Source organism: Coturnix japonica, chromosome 2, assembly GCF_054131305.1.
Source record: "Coturnix japonica strain WE chromosome 2, WE-NBRP24, whole genome shotgun sequence".
NCBI lineage: Eukaryota > Metazoa > Chordata > Aves > Galliformes > Phasianidae > Coturnix > Coturnix japonica.
In genome coordinates this window covers 95,397,362-95,411,548 of record NC_140664.1, presented here as the reverse complement: position 1 = coordinate 95,411,548, position 14,187 = coordinate 95,397,362, and the positions used below count along the sequence as shown (strand labels likewise).

General features: G+C 50.5%; 2 protein-coding genes across 2 annotated transcripts; both read right to left on the bottom strand.

Annotated features, from left to right (window-relative positions):
* Nucleotides 1-8: 8 nt before the first annotated feature.
* LOC146762059 (uncharacterized) lies at nucleotides 9-7,931 on the bottom strand. Its single transcript, XM_085539248.1, has 11 exons — nucleotides 7,756-7,931; nucleotides 5,013-5,256; nucleotides 4,458-4,567; nucleotides 3,840-3,958; nucleotides 3,627-3,687; nucleotides 3,108-3,264; nucleotides 2,753-2,837; nucleotides 2,164-2,276; nucleotides 1,354-1,524; nucleotides 915-1,007; nucleotides 9-219 (listed from the first exon to the last, which is right to left on the bottom strand). The coding sequence occupies exons 1-11, from the start codon at nucleotides 7,929-7,931 to the stop codon at nucleotides 76-78; spliced, it is 1,473 nt and encodes a 490-aa protein (XP_085395374.1). The 3' UTR covers nucleotides 9-75.
* Nucleotides 7,932-7,953: 22 nt separating this feature from the next.
* On the bottom strand, nucleotides 7,954-11,546 carry LOC146762058 (SUN domain-containing protein 3-like). Its single transcript, XM_085538101.1, has 6 exons — nucleotides 11,484-11,546; nucleotides 11,271-11,331; nucleotides 10,397-10,908; nucleotides 9,808-9,920; nucleotides 8,999-9,169; nucleotides 7,954-8,652 (listed from the first exon to the last, which is right to left on the bottom strand). Exons 3-6 carry the CDS (start codon nucleotides 10,467-10,469, stop codon nucleotides 8,536-8,538), a joined length of 474 nt encoding a protein of 157 aa, XP_085394227.1. The 5' UTR covers nucleotides 10,470-10,908; nucleotides 11,271-11,331; nucleotides 11,484-11,546; the 3' UTR covers nucleotides 7,954-8,535.
* Between the last annotated feature and the right edge of the window lie 2,641 nt (nucleotides 11,547-14,187).

The window sequence follows — 14,187 nt, the reverse complement described above, 5'->3', positions numbered from 1 at the left end:
AAGCCAGATTGATTTCCCCAAGCCAAATAGATTTCCCCAAGCCAATTAAATTTCCCCAAGCCAATTAAATTTCCCCTAGCCAGATAGTTTTCTCCTGGCATCGTCGTCACGGGCTGGATCGCCGTGGAGCCTGAACTGATACAGACAGGTGTACTCCGGGTGGCCCCAGTTGCTCAGCACTTGCAGCTTCACGTAACTGATGAACCCAGAGAGCTCGTTCTGCAACGAGAAAAAGAAATGAAATGTGTTTTCCTCTCTTTGACCACTGACAACGCGGGAGCGACATAGTCGCGCAACATCTTACTTCAGGCTGCCCTCCTAGTTCTTTGACACGCTGATGTGCTCCCGTGGCACAATCAAGACATTTCTTACCCTGCTCCGCCTCTTTGGCCACATGAGTTTTAAGGAAAGAAACAGCTACCAAAAGCTGCAGCAAATACGCAGGCAAGTTCTTTGCACTTGCTTTGAGTGTGTGTGCATGCACAAAAAATGGAGGGATGTGACACTCATTAGCTTCTCTAACAAGTCACCCAGGCAGAATGGCCTCCCTTACGCTGCCTGTTACCGGCAACAACAAGACCCTTGGAAAGCCACACATCCCCAGTGTGAAAGTAGCACACCAACAGTATCGCCTACATCGAGAGGTGCCTACTTCTGTGCAATCGCAAGCCACTTGGTCACAGTGGTTTCTGCTGCAAGCACAGCTGAAGCTTAGCTGTGCTAAAAGCTGTAGTAGCTCGCAAGCTTAAAAACGACATGGGAGCAAAAACAGCACGGCACTCTGGGCATACGCAGGTAGGGAGTGGCAGCAGAAGAAATGCCAGAAGGCCCTCATACACCTCTGGCTTGGAAGCTTCTGCCCAGCCAACCTGGTTCTCCTCTCCCACGCTTCACGTCCCTCTTAGACAACGTACCTTCAGTTGGAAGGTCTGACTGGGAGCCTGGCCTGGAACAAAGGTGAACTCTCCCAGGAAAATTCCTTCCTCATCATCTTCTGCCTTCAGGCCCTACAGGAAGGCAGGGGTGGAGAAAACAGAACAATGGGATGCGCTGCCGGACAATGATCACAGAGCCCCGCAGGGACTGGAAGCAGAGGTGGTCTGGGACCATCCACTGTGCCATTTCCCTTTCCCTCTGCCTCTCAAACTACCAACTCGCCCCAAGAGTGGGAAACCTTCTTTGCTGCGCGATGCTGGACCAAAAAGGAATGCTGTGGAAATGGAGCAACACTGAGGAACTTCTTTCTCCCCCAAGGCATGGAAGGACTGCATGCCGCAGCGCTCTTGGAGCTGCTACCACCGTCCACCTCAAATGCTACACACAGAACCTCCACAGCCCAGGGGTATCACTTACATAGACAGCAAAGTCCTTAGGAGCACTGGAGATGCTGTCTGCACGGTACGCCGCTGCTGGAATTCCGTGGTTTATTGTAACTGCTGTGGGAAAGACGGCCATGGACAACTTGATGACAACGTGCCCTTGGCTTCCTGGGAAGGGCCAGCAGTTTCCTGGATGATTGTCAGGCTAAAAAGAGAAGAAGGAACAGTGTTCACTTGCAAAAGAGAGTCCTGGCTAGAATTCCTGCTACAGCATCAGAGGCTCTAGCGTTGTATTGGCCCTTCAGCTCTGCTCCGAAGCACATTCATAAGTGCACGACAGTGAGCTGGGTGCACAACTCGCAGAAGCTCTCAGGCCCCTTCTTTTGCAGAGCAACTTGCCAAAAACAAGGAGGGGCTGCAGTGGTTGAGGGGCACCTGCCAGGACAAAGAAGGGCTCGCTGGCACGAGCCTATCCAGCAAGGGGAAGCAATCGCTCCCCCTCATCACTTCCCACTTCTTTGCACCAGCACCAGCCAGGACTCCGATTTGTTACGTAGCTTGGGAGCAGTGACACGATAGGCTGGCAAACACAACATGGGGCCCTCCTGCAGCGCACGCCCTCTGTGCCCACCTGGGTCCACTGAGAGCTTGCACAAGGAGGACCGGGGGGCAGTCTGGCAGAAGAAATTCTCAGCAGCGATACACAAGAGGGGACTAGGGCCTTGCAAGAAGACCTTAGGTAAGGCAAGCTGGGATGTGAGGACAAGTGTAAGGACAATCCTCTGCAGGGCTTTTGGTCTCCTCCACCCCGTACCATTCTTCCCCCGTTTCTCAGTGTTCATACCTCAAGAGTAATCTCAGGAGCCCTCATATAAGGTGTCACCAGCAACGACTGCCAAAAGACTTTCCCACTTCCAGTCCAGGAGGGAGAAGTCTTGGAACGAACAATAGCAGCGCCTGCAAATCAAATCACGGGCCCTATTGTCAAGCAAGGCCAGGAGGAATCAAGGCCTGCTGACCTTGCTTTGCACATAAACAGCTGCACAGAGATGCCGGCTGCCCTTGCACTGTCCTCTTGAAAAAGCTTCTAAGCAGTCATACATCCTCAACAGTGATAGTTCCCTCCTCCTCTCTTGCCATTTCCCTCTGCAGCACAACGCAGGGACTCACTCAACTATCCTAAAAGGCAGCATAAACTGACAGCCAGCTGAGCAGTTGCTTGAGAAACAACACCAAGTAGGAGTAGTGCTTTCCAGATGTGCTCCAGACCACTGAAGACTCTCTCTGCAAGCACACTCTCAGGGCACAAAGCAGCTGTTCACTCCTCACCCGCCCTACCCCACCACTGCCCAAATGCCCATCCTGTCAAAGCAGACAAGAAGTGCATTGGAATCAACTTCTGCGGTCTGTTGGTTTCTACTGTCTAATGGCACCTGAAGTCTTGCTGGCATAATTCGGCATCCGGAATGGGCTTTCTTCCAGCTTCTCCAGTACTTGACTGATCATGTCTTGAACAGCCTGGGAAGGAAGACAAAGGAGAGCGCTGGTCAGAAGGATTAAGAAGGGGGAAAAGAGTTGCCTCCCAGGTTCCCTGCAAAGCCAGCCAAAGCAAACTTGGCTGCAAGTTGCCTGGGAACCTCCAGAACTCTACTATGAACATTTGGCACGGGAATGGAGAGGGGCTGCTCACTCCAGTGCTCTGGACACGGATGTGGCAGGAAAGGAAAGGCTTTTTCCTGTCGGGAAGCCCCATGACAGGCAGGCAGCACTGGCAGACAGTCCTCTTACCTCGCCGGTAAAGCCTGGGAGCTCAGTTCTCCGGAAGGCCTCATGGAGAGCACGCACAGTAATGTCCCTTGCTCCCCACTGCAGGACATGAAGCTGCCGCTGGATCTTATTCTGCTCCTCTTCCCGGCTCAGCATTTCCAGATTACTAACCGCCAGCCTGGAGACAGCAGGTAATGGAGAGAAGTGGACACGGCTCTCCTCTCACAAGCCATGGGACTGTGAGGCAGCGAACGAGCCTCGCTGCGCATGACAACGGGGTAGCCAAGATTCAGTTGAGACTTGACTACGCTGGTTGGCAAGCTCCACGAGATCCCAACCAAGAAGGTGCTTCCTGGGTAACTCTGGGGGATCGTGGAGCTGTAGCGGTTTGAAGGAAAAGCTGGGAGAGGAGAATGGGAAATGGGAGAAGCACAGGCACTGTGCCATGGAAGTGTGACTCGGGTAAGAAGTGGTCACGGACAAGGGGCAGAGCTCCTCTCAAGAACGGTCTAGCCAAAGGGAGACTGTTTTGTTTTTTACCTTGGAGTCAGTCCAGCCGCCGTCCTGACCCCTTCAACAGCGTTTCCAATGCAGTAAACGCCTGTCAGGAATTCCACAAAGCTCTCAATACATTGCCGGCACAAAGACTTGGCGTTCTGCCTTGGGCTGCCCACTCCCCTGTCCCTGGGCAGAACAAACCACTGGGGGCTTCCGAAAGAAGCATCCTCTAGTCAGAGCTCTACAGAGACTCACCGAAGGGCACCACAACCACGGTGAAGAGCACCAGGGAAACTGTTTCCCAAACCAAAGGTTGCCTACAAAGGAGGAGAAGCGTGGTGATGAACCACAACGCAGGCAGTATCTGCGCAGCTCTGAAGACAACAACGGAGCAGCAGATTTTTCCTTAAAACTCGTGAAGGAACCATATCCTTACCAGTCCCCACGCTCGCCTTCACCTCGCTGCTCCATTTCAGTGAAGCACAGGACCTCAAAAGAGTGAAAATCGCAGCTCGCTACGGAGTGAGCCAAACACTCTCCAACAGCTCGCTAAGGAGTGAGCCAAACCCTCTCCAACAGCTATGCTGTCAGTTCCGAGAGTGGCTAAGGCGTGGGGACAAACTGCCCCTGTGTTGAGGGCCCTTTGTGACTTCACAGTGGTCAGTGATGTCACCACAGAGGAGGCGGCGCCATGTTCTGAGGGACAGCCCAGCCTGACAAGGAACAGATTCTGCACCTCCTGCCTGCAAGGGAAAGATCCTACATGGTCAGAACACCTCCAGCCAGCACCCTGCTTGGTAGGATCCTGCTGAGGGGGGACAGGCTGGGAGCTACAAGACGCTTTTTTCGGTTCCTACTTTTGATGCTCTGTACATCAGATGTCTCACTCCAGGTACCCAGACTTTTCCAATGCTTTCCTGTATCCGTCTTCCTACTGTCAGCCAGTGTTTCAAGCAGACGTGAAGGACTGCAAATGGCAGTTCCTGCAGAAATCACCAACAGGCAGAAACTGCACGTAGTTCTTCCTGCTCGTGGGAATTTCCACGCACTTCAATAAATAGATGTTGTTGCCCTCTACAAGATGTCAAGTGTGCCACTGCAAATTTAAAAGTAGCCCACAGGGGAATAGCATGGGGATCACAGAATCATGGCTTGGGTTGGAAGGGACCTAAAGGTCCTCAGGCTCCAACCCCCCTGCGGCATGCACGGCTACCAACCCCCGTATCTAACACTAGACCAGGTAGTCCAGGGCCCCATCCAGCCTGGCCTTGATCACCTCCGGGGATGGGGCATCCACAACATCTCTGGGCAGCCTCCTCCAGCACCTCACCGCTTTCTCTGAAAAGAACTTCCCACCCTGCTATCCAACCCAAATCTTCCCTCTCTCTATTTAAAACCGTTTTCCCATTACCAGCCTGGACATGTTACCAACTGGACGCAGAACCACTGATCTCCACCCTCTCTCCGTGGCCTTTCAGCCAAGGAGATCTTGGCCAACAATTCCTTAAACAGCCTGAAGTTTGCTCTTATGAACTTCAGGGTCCTGACCTTGCTCTTTGCCAGGCCCACATTCCTCAAGACCACAGACTCAACCAAGGCGTGGTCAACAGCTTTAGCAACAAGATCATCACTTTTCAAGCGCAGCAGCACTTCCAACTCCTCATTTCCCACACTGCGTGCATTAGCGCAGGCTGGGACAGACAGCTTGGAACGGAGCTCTGAACGACCGTCCAGGCCGCAGCCCCGCTAAAGCAGGTTCCCTGTGGTGGGCTGCCCCGGAAATCGTCCGGGCAGAGTTGCGTTAACTGTTGTTCAGGCCTTGAATCCCACAGAAGGGGACTCTGCACCCACTCTGAGCAGCCTGCTCCACTTCTCTGATACCTTCGCACTCAAGAAATGTTGCCTCCTGTTCGCAGGGCATTTCCAGCGTTCCTGTGCGTGCCCATTGGCCCTTCATTCTGTTACTGGGCAGCTGTGAAAAGAGCCTGTCCCCACCCACTCGACTGCTGCCTGTTGGATGTTCATGAGCACTGACCAGATCCCCTCTCAGCCTTCCAGGCCCAACAGGCCCAGCTGTCTCAGCCTTTCCTCAGAAGGGAGATGCTCCACGCCCCTCCTCATCCTTATGGCCCTCCACTATGCCCTCTCTAGAAGTTGCCTGCCTTTGTTGAGCCCAGGAGCCCCGAATGGGACACGGTACTCCAGATGCGGCCTCACCAGGGCTAGAGAAGATGGGGAGGACCACCTCCCTCAAACTGCTGGCCATGCTCTTTTTAATGCAACCCAGGATCCCACTGGCCTTCTTGTCAGCACGCGCACACTGCTGGCTCATGGCCAACCTTTAACCCACCGGGACCCCAAGGTCCTCTCAAAGGCTGAGCAGAGTGGGACAATCAGCTCCCTGTCCCTGCTGGCCACCTCTCCTCTGATGGAGCCCACGATACCATTTGCTTTCCACGCTGCAAGAGCACGCTGCTGGCTCGTGTTCAGTTTCTACCAGGATCCCCAGGTCCTTCTCTGCACGGCTACGCTCAAGGGTTGCTCCTTCCAGTCTGCATATATCCCTAGGATTCCACCGGCCCAAGTGCAAAACCTTGCACATGACTGTGCTGAACCTCGCTAGATTCACCCGGGCCCACCTTTCAAGTCAGTTGAGGTCCCTCTGAATGGCACCCCTTCCTTCCATTGTTTCAACCACACTGCTCAGCAAACCTGCTGAGGATGCACTCAGTTCCATCATAGATGTCATTGATAATGATGTTAAAGAGCACCGGCCCTAGGACAGACCACTGGGGGATGCACCTTCTCATAGAATGAAATCGGGTTTGTCAGACAGGATCTACCATTCGTAATCCCATGCTGATTGGGCCTCATCATCATAACGGCCTCTTACTGTTAACTGATCTGTGACACCTCCCGAGATCGTCCATTCCATGACCTTCCCTGGTACCAAGGTGAAACCATAGGTCTTGTAGCTACCGGGATCATCTTTTCAGCTCTTTTTAGAGATGGGTGTCACGTTTGCCAGTCTCCACTCCACTGGGACATCCCCAGTTAGTCCAGACTGCTGAAGGACGATGGAGCGCAGCTTGGCAACCACATCCGCCAACTCACTCCCCACTGTAGGGTGCAGTCCATCTGGGTCCATGGACTTCTGAACATCCAGCTTTCAGAACAGGCCCAAAACCATCTCACTGTGGATTATGCAAGGCCTATTCTGTCCCCCCTCCCTGTCTACCAGCGCAAGGAGCTGTGTTACCGGGAAGTAACGAGTCTTGCTAATAAAGACTGAGGGAAAGAAGGCATTAAGTTTCTCAACCTTATCCTGATCCTTGCCACCGTGTTGCCCTCAGCATCATCCAACAGGGGATGGAGATTCTCCATAGCCCTCCTCCTGCCGTTGACGTATTTTTGGAAATATTTACTGTTGTTCTTCCCCTAAGAGGCCAAGTTCAGTTCTAGCTGAGCTTTTGCTTTTCTAATTTTCTCCCTGCACAGCTTCAATGTGGACTTGGAATAGTTGTAAGTAGCTTGCCCATTCTTCCAAATACCATGAACTTTTCTATTGTCCTGGACTTCCAGTCAAAATTCTCCGTTCAGCCTTACTGGCCTCCTTGCCCGTTGGCGCATCTTCCGTGATTTGGTGAAGGTCAGCTCCTGTCCCGCTAAAATAATTTCCTAAAAGTATTCCCAGCCATCCTAGGCTCCCATGCCCTCCACAATTGCCTCCTCATGGACCCTCTCAACTACAGTCTGAAAGAGGACAAGCTCTGCCCCCTGGAAGACCAAGTGGGTACTAGTTCTGCTGACTCCCACCCGTAGTTCAACGAGGATCAAAAAAAAAACAGCACGTGGAGATCACTCTGCCAGCTCCCACCCAGTCGCTCCCTTGTTCTTCCTCCCTAGGCGGAGAGCAAGAGAAAAGGGGATGAAAAAGCACGTGGGTCGAGATAAAGACTGGGAGATCTCTTAATAGTTATTCCGACGGACAAAGGAGATTCAACATGGGAAATGTATAGTTTGGTTTTTTTTTGTTGTTGTTGTTTAATTTATTTTGAGATAAGCCAGATTGATTTCCCCAAGCCAAATAGATTTCCCCAAGCCAATTAAATTTCCCCAAGCCAATTAAATTTCCCCTAGCCAGATAGTTTTCTCCTGGCATCGTCGTCACGGGCTGGATCGCCGTGGAGCCTGAACTGATACAGACAGGTGTACTCCGGGTGGCCCCAGTTGCTCAGCACTTGCAGCTTCACGTAACTGATGAACCCAGAGAGCTCGTTCTGCAACGAGAAAAAGAAATGAAATGTGTTTTCCTCTCTTTGACCACTGACAACGCGGGAGCGACATAGTCGCGCAACATCTTACTTCAGGCTGCCCTCCTAGTTCTTTGACACGCTGATGTGCTCCCGTGGCACAATCAAGACATTTCTTACCCTGCTCCGCCTCTTTGGCCACATGAGTTTTAAGGAAAGAAACAGCTACCAAAAGCTGCAGCGAATACGCAGGCAAGTTCTTTGCACTTGCTTTGAGTGTGTGTGCATGCACAAAAAATGGAGGGATGTGACACTCATTAGCTTCTCTAACAAGTCACCCAGGCAGAATGGCCTCCCTTACGCTGCCTGTTACCGGCAACAACAAGACCCTTGGAAAGCCACACATCCCCAGTGTGAAAGTAGCACACCAACAGTATCGCCTACATCGAGAGGTGCCTACTTCTGTGCAATCGCAAGCCACTTGGTCACAGTGGTTTCTGCTGCAAGCACAGCTGAAGCTTAGCTGTGCTAAAAGCTGTAGTAGCTCGCAAGCTTAAAAACGACATGGGAGCAAAAACAGCACGGCACTCTGGGCATACGCAGGTAGGGAGTGGCAGCAGAAGAAATGCCAGAAGGCCCTCATACACCTCTGGCTTGGAAGCTTCTGCCCAGCCAACCTGGTTCTCCTCTCCCACGCTTCACGTCCCTCTTAGACAACGTACCTTCAGTTGGAAGGTCTGACTGGGAGCCTGGCCTGGAACAAAGGTGAACTCTCCCAGGAAAATTCCTTCCTCATCATCTTCTGCCTTCAGGCCCTACAGGAAGGCAGGGGTGGAGAAAACAGAACAATGGGATGCGCTGCCGGACAATGATCACAGAGCCCCGCAGGGACTGGAAGCAGAGGTGGTCTGGGACCATCCACTGTGCCATTTCCCTTTCCCTCTGCCTCTCAAACTACCAACTCGCCCCAAGAGTGGGAAACCTTCTTTGCTGCGCGATGCTGGACCAAAAAGGAATGCTGTGGAAATGGAGCAACACTGAGGAACTTCTTTCTCCCCCAAGGCATGGAAGGACTGCATGCCGCAGCGCTCTTGGAGCTGCTACCACCATCCACCTCAAATGCTACACACAGAACCTCCACAGCCCAGGGGTATCACTTACATAGACAGCAAAGTCCTTAGGAGCACTGGAGATGCTGTCTGCACGGTACGCCGCTGCTGGAATTCCGTGGTTTATTGTAACTGCTGTGGGAAAGACGGCCATGGACAACTTGATGACAACGTGCCCTTGGCTTCCTGGGAAGGGCCAGCAGTTTCCTGGATGATTGTCAGGCTAAAAAGAGAAGAAGGAACAGTGTTCACTTGCGAAAGAGAGTCCTGGCTAGAATTCCTGCTACAGCATCAGAGGCTCTAGCGTTGTATTGGCCCTTCAGCTCTGCTCCGAAGCACATTCATAAGTGCACGACAGTGAGCTGGGTGCACAACTCGCAGAAGCTCTCAGGCCCCTTCTTTTGCGGAGCAACTTGCCAAAAACAAGGAGGGGCTGCAGTGGTTGAGGGGCACCTGCCAGGACAAAGAAGGGCTCGCTGGCACGAGCCTATCCAGCAAGGGGAAGCAATCGCTCCCCCTCATCACTTCCCACTTCTTTGCACCAGCACCAGCCGGGACTCCGATTTGTTACGTAGCTTGGGAGCAGTGACACGATAGGCTGGCAAACACAACATGGGGCCCTCCTGCAGCGCACGCCCTCTGTGCCCACCTGGGTCCACTGAGAGCTTGCACAAGGAGGACCGGGGGCAGTCTGGCAGAAGAAATTCTCAGCAGCGATACACAAGAGGGGACTAGGGCCTTGCAAGAAGACCTTAGGTAAGGCAAGCTGGGATGTGAGGACAAGTGTAAGGACAATCCTCTGCAGGGCTTTTGGTCTCCTCCACCCCGTACCATTCTTCCCCCGTTTCTCAGTGTTCATACCTCAAGAGTAATCTCAGGAGCCCTCATATAAGGTGTCACCAGCAACGACTGCCAAAAGACTTTCCCACTTCCAGTCCAGGAGGGAGAAGTCTTGGAACGAACAATAGCAGCGCCTGCAAATCAAATCACGGGCCCTATTGTCAAGCAAGGCCAGGAGGAATCAAGGCCTGCTGACCTTGCTTTGCACATAAACAGCTGCACAGAGATGCCGGCTGCCCTTGCACTGTCCTCTTGAAAAAGCTTCTAAGCAGTCATACATCCTCAACAGTGATAGTTCCCTCCTCCTCTCTTGCCATTTCCCTCTGCAGCACAACGCAGGGACTCACTCAACTATTTTAAAAGGCAGCATAAACTGACAGCCAGCTGAGCAGTCGCTTGAGAAACAACACCAAGTAGGAGTAGTGCTTTCCAGATGTGCTCCAGACCACTGAAGACTCTCTCTGCAAGCACACTCTCAGGGCACAAAGCGGCTGTTCACTCCTCACCCGCCCTACCCCACCACTGCCCAAATGCCCATCCTGTCAAAGCAGACAAGAAGTGCATTGGAATCAACTTCTGCGGTCTGTTGGTTTCTACTGTCTAATGGCACCTGAAGTCTTGCTGGCATAATTCGGCATCCGGAATGGGCTTTCTTCCAGCTTCTCCAGTACTTGACTGATCATGTCTTGAACAGCCTGGGAAGGAAGACAAAGGAGAGCGCTGGTCAGAAGGATTAAGAAGGGGGAAAAGAGTTGCCTCCCAGGTTCCCTGCAAAGCCAGCCAAAGCAAACTTGGCTGCAAGTTGCCTGGGAACCTCCAGAACTCTACTATGAACATTTGGCACGGGAATGGAGAGGGGCTGCTCACTCCAGTGCTCTGGACACGGATGTGGCAGGAAAGGAAAGGCTTTTTCCTGTCGGGAAGCCCCATGACAGGCAGGCAGCACTGGCAGACAGTCCTCTTACCTCGCTGGTAAAGCCTGGGAGCTCAGTTCTCCGGAAGGCCTCATGGAGAGCACGCACAGTAATGTCCCTTGCTCCCCACTGCAGGACATGAAGCTGCCGCTGGATCTTATTCTGCTCTTCTTCCCGGCTCAGCATTTCCAGATTACTAACCGCCAGCCTGGAGACAGCAGGTAATGGAGAGAAGTGGACACGGCTCTCCTCTCACAAGCCATGGGACTGTGAGGCAGCGAACGAGCCTCGCTGCGCATGACAACGGGGTAGCCAAGATTCAGTTGAGACTTGACTACGCTGGTTGGCAAGCTCCACGAGATCCCAACCAAGAAGGTGCTTCCTGGGTAACTCTGGGGGATCGTGGAGCTGTAGCGGTTTGAAGGAAAAGCTGGGAGAGGAGAATGGGAAATGGGAGAAGCACAGGCACTGTGCCATGGAAGTGTGACTCGGGTAAGAAGTGGTCACGGACAAGGGGCAGAGCTCCTCTCAAGAACGGTCTAGCCAAAGGGAGACTGTTTTGTTTTTTACCTTGGAGTCAGTCCAGCCGCCGTCCTGACCCCTTCAACAGCGTTTCCAATGCAGTAAACGCCTGTCAGGAATTCCACAAAGCTCTCAATACATTGCCGGCACAAAGACTTGGCGTTCTGCCTTGGGCTGCCCACTCCCCTGTCCCTGGGCAGAACAAACCACTGGGGGCTTCCGAAAGAAGCATCCTCTAGTCAGAGCTCTACAGAGACTCACCGAAGGGCACCACAACCACGGTGAAGAGCACCAGGGAAACTGTTTCCCAAACCAAAGGTTGCCTACAAAGGAGGAGAAGCGTGGTGATGAACCACAACGCAGGCAGTATCTGCGCAGCTCTGAAGACAACAACGGAGCAGCAGATTTTTCCTTAAAACTCATGAAGGAACCATATCCTTACCAGTCCCCACGCTCGCCTTCACCTCGCTGCTCCATTTCAGTGAAGCACAGGACCTCAAAAGAGTGAAAATCGCAGCTCGCTACGGAGTGAGCCAAACACTCTCCAACAGCTCGCTAAGGAGTGAGCCAAGCCCTCTCCAACAGCTACGCTGTCAGTTCCGAGAGTGGCTAAGGCGTGGGGACAAACTGCCCCTGTGTTGAGGGCCCTTTGTGACTTCACAGTGGTCAGTGATGTCACCACAGAGGAGGCGGCGCCATGTTCTGAGGGACAGCCCAGCCTGACAAGGAACAGATTCTGCACCTCCTGCCTGCAAGGGAAAGATCCTACATGGTCAGAACACCTCCTGCCAGCACCCTGCTTGGTAGGATCCTGCTGAGGGGGGACAGGCTGGGAGCTACAAGACGCTTTTTTCGGTTCCTACTTTTGATGCTCTGTACATCAGATGTCTCACTCCAGGTACCCAGACTTTTCCAATGCTTTCCTGTATCCGTCTTCCTACTGTCAGCCAGTGTTTCAAGCAGACGTGAAGGACTGCAAATGGCAGTTCCTGCAGAAATCACCAACAGGCAGAAACTGCACGTAGTTCTTCCTGCTCGTGGGAATTTCCACACACTTCAATAAATAGATGTTGTTGCCCTCTACAAGATGTCAAGTGTGCCACTGCAAATTTAAAAGTAGCCCACAGGGGAATAGCACGGGGATCACAGAATCATGGCTTGGGTTGGAAGGGACCTAAAGGTCCTCAGGCTCCAACCCCCCTGCGGCATGCATGGCTACCAACCCCCGTATCTAACACTAGACCAGGTAGTCCAGGGCCCCATCCAGCCTGGCCTTGATCACCTCCGGGGATGGGGCATCCACAACATCTCTGGGCAGCCTCCTCCAGTACCTCACCGCTTTCTCTGAAAAGAACTTCCCTCCCTGCTATCCAACCCAAATCTTCCCACATTCCTCGAGACCACTGACTCAACTAAGGCATTTTATTCTTTCTTAAACATTTCTTGAAAATATGTTTGCATTTATGTTCTGCCTCCAATATGGGCTTCAAAAATTATTCCTAATCTTCCAGCATATCTTCATTCTTACATCTGCTCCATTTAGTTACTGTTTTGTAGTTGCTGTTTGTTTGTTTGTTCAAATTTCCTCCTCACTTTTTTTATTATTTCCTTTTTAAATACCACATGACTGTAGAGAATTTTTTTCAGCTTTTTTTTGTACCTGAGTACACTGTAGTTATTCTAGATCTCTGACAATATTTTTATGACATAACTCAGGTAGAGGATTATTATTTCTTCATCTGGGAATTTCTTACATAGCTTGGCCCAAGAACTACTGCTATTATCATTGGTTATTATAATAACAGTTTCTAAAATGCTGCTTTAATATCCTTTCATGGTTTTTAGCCAGCCTTGTTTAAATGAGCTGATTTTTTATATTGTTATTTTGAAATTTGCATTTCTGTTTCTTTGATTGCCCCGTAGTAAATGGCAATCACTTTTTCTCGCTTGTTTTGCCAGTCATATCACCAGGCTTTCTACCACTATAAAACACCTAACCTCCATTGTTTTCCTCAGGACTTTCAAATTCTATTTTACAAATCCTGCTGATAGTTTATATTTCATGTTCTGTTGCATATATTCCTAGAATTATATGAGTACTCATTGGTTAGATCCATGGATATAACGGGGTTATATATTTGGGTTAACACCGCATATAGGATTCCACAGTACTCTATTTAGAAGCATCAGTGGCAGACAGTTCAGGAAAGCTTCAGTGCCCACAGCATTAGTGTACTGTTGTGGTTTTGGTGTAAGAACTGTAACAGCTATCCAGCTCTGTGGAAAAGACTACACATTAAAAAAAAAAAATAAAAAATTATTATTTTACAATTTCATGGATGTGTTTTTGTTTTTTCTTTTCATTCTTTCTATTTGCATTGCAAAATATTTATTTGTCCATAAGGTTCTTATCTTCTGGAAGTAACTTTATTTTTTATGAATGATATGGTTAAGTATTTCCAAGAGTCATCTGATGTACCATATTTGAAAGACTAGGAAATACTTCTTACTTTCATCTAAGTGAAGCATTGCAGTACAGCACAAATGCTGATGCAATTTAGTCTAATATTTATATGATTTAGCAACATGAAAGGAAAAAAAAAACACTTGTTATAATGTAGATTAAAAAGAGAATTCTGACTACAGTCTTATCAAAAGTAATTTTAGACATATTTAATTTTCTTTTCCAGTGATTGTTGTCACAACAACTATTGTTTCCAGTAAGCTTCATATCACCCAGTAATAATATTGCAGTTTTAATCTTGTAATGATGTGTCTTCTCTAACTGAATTAATAAGGAATCCAGCTAAAAGATAATTTGGGATATCTCTGAAATGTTTCCTAATATAAAGGGTACAATCAGTCCTGCTACATGTTGTTCTTAGTAGTATTATGCTAATAATAGTCTTTTATTTATATACTTCTTCCTTTTCTTTGGGAGAAAAAAAAAAACAGTTGCATTTGC

Coding starts and splice junctions, on each gene's coding strand:
- LOC146762059 (XM_085539248.1), bottom strand. CDS start 7,931: ATGTCGCTCCCGCGTTGTCAGTGGTCAAAGAGAGGAAAACACATTTCA. Junction 4,568..5,012: donor AGTGGTTCTGCGTCCAGTTG/GTAACATGTCCA, acceptor TGATTTCTGCAG/GAACTGCCATTTGCAGTCCT. Junction 2,838..3,107: donor TCCCAGGCTTTACCGGCGAG/GTAAGAGGACTG, acceptor CTTCCTTCCCAG/GCTGTTCAAGACATGATCAG.
- LOC146762058 (XM_085538101.1), bottom strand. CDS start 10,469: ATGATCAGTCAAGTACTGGAGAAGCTGGAAGAAAGCCCATTCCGGATG. Junction 9,170..9,807: donor CTCCTGAGATTACTCTTGAG/GTATGAACACTG, acceptor TTCTCTTTTTAG/CCTGACAATCATCCAGGAAA. Junction 8,653..8,998: donor CTAAGGACTTTGCTGTCTAT/GTAAGTGATACC, acceptor GCCTTCCTGTAG/GGCCTGAAGGCAGAAGATGA.